The following is an 827-nucleotide window of genomic DNA, read 5'->3' as shown; positions in this document are numbered from 1 at the left end:
TCAGATGAAAGGAGACTATAGAACTGGAAAGAAAATTAATATGAAGAAAGTAATTCCATATATTGCTTCTGGATTTAAAAAGGATAAAATTTGGCTTAGAAGAACAAGAGCACAGAAAAGAGACTATCAAATATTAGTTGCAATAGATGACTCTCAATCAATGATTATAAATAATGCTGGTGAAATGGCATTAGAGACAGTTGCTTTATTGTCTAGTGCATTAACTAAATTAGAAGTAGGGGAATTAAGTGTTGTTAGATTCGGAGAAGATGTAAAATGTGTTCAAAAGTTTGGAACAACATTTAATGAAGAAGATGGAGCAAGAATTGTTAAAGAATTCCAATTTAACCAAAATAATACTGACATGGTTAAATTAATGAAGTCTTTGTATGTCTATTTACATGAGAGTGGACTTGTTTGTCAACGATATAACCCTTCTATTGAACTGGATGTTAAACAAATTATTTTTATCCTCTCAGATGGACGATTCTCTGACAAAAAAGGTATTTCTAAAATACTAAGAGACTTCTCTTCAATGAAAACTTTTGTTGTTTTCATTGTCTTAGACAATCCTTCAAACGAATCAATTCTTGAAATGAAAAGTGTTAACTTTGAAAATGGACAAGTTAATGTAGAACATTATATGGATACTTTCCCATTCCCTCACTACATTATTCTTCATGACTTAAACACTTTACCGAATGTTTTAGCTGAAGCACTGAGACAATGGTTTGAAATGACAACCCAAAACTAAACATACGATTGAATTGATTGAATTTTTATTTAAAATCTCTTCATTGTTTATCTTGTTTTGTTCTTTTGTTATT

General features: G+C 29.9%; 1 protein-coding gene across 1 annotated transcript; it reads left to right on the top strand.

The window, feature by feature from the left end:
• Positions 1–4: 4 nt before the first annotated feature.
• On the top strand, positions 5–754 carry EHI_153830 (midasin, putative; the record flags this gene model as incomplete). Its single annotated transcript, XM_001913341.1, has 1 exon — positions 5–754. The coding sequence occupies one exon, from the start codon at positions 5–7 to the stop codon at positions 752–754; it is 750 nt and encodes a 249-aa protein (XP_001913376.1).
• Positions 755–827: the final 73 nt, after the last annotated feature.

Source organism: Entamoeba histolytica, genomic scaffold (genome assembly GCF_000208925.1).
Source record: "Entamoeba histolytica HM-1:IMSS scf_1104750518587 genomic scaffold, whole genome shotgun sequence".
In the NCBI taxonomy this organism is placed as follows: Eukaryota; Evosea; order Mastigamoebida; family Endamoebidae; genus Entamoeba; species Entamoeba histolytica.
Note: the sequence above shows the minus strand (reverse complement) of the source record. Positions and strands in the feature narration are given on the sequence as shown.